Source organism: Haemaphysalis longicornis, unplaced genomic scaffold, assembly GCF_048455015.1.
Source record: "Haemaphysalis longicornis isolate Haplotype H1 unplaced genomic scaffold, Haemaphysalis longicornis Haplotype H1 scaffold_15, whole genome shotgun sequence".
In the NCBI taxonomy this organism is placed as follows: domain Eukaryota; kingdom Metazoa; phylum Arthropoda; class Arachnida; order Ixodida; family Ixodidae; genus Haemaphysalis; species Haemaphysalis longicornis.
This window is the reverse complement of record NW_027526257.1, coordinates 7,847,851-7,850,883: the sequence shown is the minus strand read 5'-3', so window position 1 is coordinate 7,850,883 and position 3,033 is coordinate 7,847,851. Positions and strand designations below refer to the sequence as shown.

Here is a 3,033-nt window from a genome sequence, read left to right as displayed (position 1 = left end):
AGTGCATTGTGCACCTTGCCAATGCTTGCGTTGTGGTGGATGCCATCACATGTGACAATTCCACAACAAATCAGTCTGCTCGGAGGTCTCTGGTTAAATATTTAAGTAATGTGCTTGCAGTTCTGAGTTGTATTTTTTTTTATTTCCGTGTAATGGGGCTGACAAGCGTAATTTCTCTCCAGGTATCAGCGGTGACATGAATGCTGTAAAGACCACTTTCCAACACCCATGTGATCCAACGAAATCTGTCCATGTGGTGACAGATCCTCCTCACGTATTCAAATGCGTACGGAACAATCTGCAGAAGGTTGGCAAGTTTCTGGTAAGAAGTGTTTGCATCTGCACTAATTGTGCTCTACATTGTCTATTTTCGTGACATTTGTTATTGTTAAAGCTGCCCGAAAGCCAAGAAATGTTTCACTGCCACTACTCTGCCCTACTGGAGTATGAAATGGAGCAAGCTGGGCTGCGTGCGGTGCCCAAGCTGTCGAAAGCGCACGTTGCTCCAAATGCATTCCAGAAAATGAGTGTCCGACTTGCTGTCCAGGCAAGAAACTCAACTAATTTACACCTTGGAACATGTCTGTATAATTATTTTTGTCACTGAAAAAAGGGAAGCATGGTGGCTTAAAATTATTCTGTGTGTTTTACAGTTGTTTAGCGAAAGCACTGCTTCGGCCATGGAGTTTCACAGTACACAAGAGACGTGCGAGAAGCTTCGTCACTCGGCAGCAACTTCACGCTTTACAAGACGCATGAAAAAGCTATTCTACAGCCTATATTCTCGCAAACCAGAGCATTTGATGTACAATGAAGCTGAACACATGGCTGTAAGTGACTGATATTATTATTATAATAATGGCACTATTTTTACCTATGCTGATATTGTTACTGAATTTCAGACATTGAAGGAGAATATAACTTGGCTGGACGAGTGGCAGAAGTACATCGAGTCGTTGCCTGTAGCGAGGCGAGCGTGTTTCTTGAGCAAGGCAACCTGTGCAGCACTTAGAATAACGCTCCACAGCACAGTTGCACTAGTTGAGATGCTCCTTGGCTCTGGTTTCCGCTACGTGCTCGTGGGTAACTTCGGACAAGATCCCTTGGAGGTAACCATATTTACATCTCAAGCTTTTGCGTTTGCTACAAATTGCTTTCTTCTTTCAGCGCTTCTTTGGCATAGTAAGGCACGTAGCTGGTGATGGAGGGCAGCCTACTGTGCAACACTTCTTGTTCATTTACCGTATGCTTTCGGTGAACAACCTGGTGCGACCACCTAAGCGTGCTTCTGTTGATGGTGATGGGCCACAACTCCTGCTGAAGCTCCAGGGCCTTTTTGAAAAGGAACCGACTGCGAACAGTCAGGTAGAACACCAATTATTTTTCTATTTAGGGACAAAAGAGAACAAAGGTGGAAATCAGTTGTTGGTTTATGTGTTCTTTTTTCAGTAGTTAGTTTGCGAAATCTTTGTTATGAATGACCAATCAGACCAGATTTATAGTATATACATGCTTTAGAAAACAATGCTGAAACATGGCAACATGAAATATGCATTTCAGGTTGATGCCCTGGCAGTACTCTTCGACGATGTCTTGTTGGAGCCACCAGGGAGCATAAAAGCTGCATCTGCTTCGAGCCAAGTGCTGTCGCCCAAAGAGTGCCTACTCGACTACCTCGCGGGCTATGTGACAAAGAAGTTCCTCACCATGAGCTGCCTTAGCTGTGTGGACACTCTGAAGGGCTCATCTCGGCAAGCAAGCGACTTAATACTTGCAAAGTCAAGAGGTTTCCTGCAGGTGCCGTCAAGCCGACTGCTCAGTCTTCTGCAGATTGTGGAAAGCTACGTCGAAGAACTCACTCTTAGTAGAGTGGCTTGTACGGACGTTTACATGAACATTGTGGAGAGAGTGTTGCTGGAGGAGCGTACTTCAGCAGCTGCTATGGGTTGTGGGTCCAACTATGTAGGCACCACGGCAGAAGTTGTGCACTTTTTTCTCAGGTGTCGTCTGCACTTCTTTACGAGGGAAAAGAATAAGCTTGCACGGACGAGTAAGCGTGCATCATGCCCAGCTGGTGGGGGCAAGAAAGTGATTAGCTGAATTGCTTCCTGAATGGATTCAGGCATGAAAAGTTGGAGCATTTTACTGCGTTTTTCTGTGATACCTAATTGTATAAATGCAATTTTTTTAAATTTTGTTCGCTAGTATCTCAACCATATTATTTTTAGTTCCACTTCATAACAACTCACATTATTTTCCTGTAGGTGTCTGCATCCTTGTCCGGGCTTTCTACAGTTTATTTTTCCCTCTTTGTAAATTGCCTTTGTAGTTTACTGTTTTTAAGTGTTCCAGCGTATTCATGCACCTTATTTTGTCCCCTTGTTTGCCTTCGCAAAAAAAATCTTTCCCTGTGTTTATTCACTGATGTGTCAAACGCCAATTTTCCTTCGTACTTTTTCATTTTGCTTCAGAAGTTTGCATGGTTTTTAGTAGTTTCGTTACCTTCATGTGTCGGCCTTGTACGTAGTTTTTCAGTGCCTTTATATACTTTGCATTCTTACTTCGTTTACATTAGGTTTGTTGTGCAATAGTGCCATGTTCGCGAACATTTGCCGCGATGCGTGCCTTGGATTTGTTCGCTTTGTTACTTGTGCATGAATGCACCCTGCTGTGTGATCTGTGATCTTGTGTTACGAGCTGAGAGCTAATTTACTTTTTCTGTCGTAAGCAACGCTCGGCAGTTTTGTTTCATAAATAAAAGATGTAACCTTTCCGTCACTAACCCAGACTTCCTATCTCATTAGCAATGTTCTCGGTCTGTACAAATGTTTCTCGAAAGAAAAGCATATTTTACACAAAAGAATGCATAGCAAACTTTGAGGCATTCAATTCGCTAACACTCGTCTGTGCAAGTCACTTTGCTGACTGTTTTATTCGACGCTTATGCTTTCTAGCTTATTGCGGAACACAAGTTCGCTCCTTCCTTTCAGAACTTTAAGTTGCCCTTGAGTACGTGACATCGCGGCACTGTCT

At 43.3% G+C, this 3,033-nt stretch overlaps 1 protein-coding gene across 1 annotated transcript; it reads left to right on the top strand.

The window, feature by feature from the left end:
* The first annotated feature begins 308 nt into the window (after nt 1–308).
* LOC144165750 (uncharacterized) lies at nt 309–2,100 on the top strand. The gene is made up of 5 exons (XM_077695537.1): nt 309–547; nt 654–830; nt 903–1,109; nt 1,168–1,365; nt 1,561–2,100. The coding sequence occupies exons 1-5, from the start codon at nt 413–415 to the stop codon at nt 2,098–2,100; spliced, it is 1,257 nt and encodes a 418-aa protein (XP_077551663.1). The 5' UTR covers nt 309–412.
* The last annotated feature ends 933 nt before the right edge of the window (nt 2,101–3,033 follow it).

Bases quoted from the DNA above. Each gene is read 5' to 3' on its own strand.
- LOC144165750 (XM_077695537.1), top strand. From the start codon at position 413: ATGTTTCACTGCCACTACTCTGCCCTACTGGAGTATGAAATGGAGCAA. The intron at 831-902 runs GTAAGTGACTGA...ACTGAATTTCAG, and splicing joins ATGAAGCTGAACACATGGCT to ACATTGAAGGAGAATATAAC. The intron at 1,366-1,560 runs GTAGAACACCAA...TATGCATTTCAG, and splicing joins AACCGACTGCGAACAGTCAG to GTTGATGCCCTGGCAGTACT.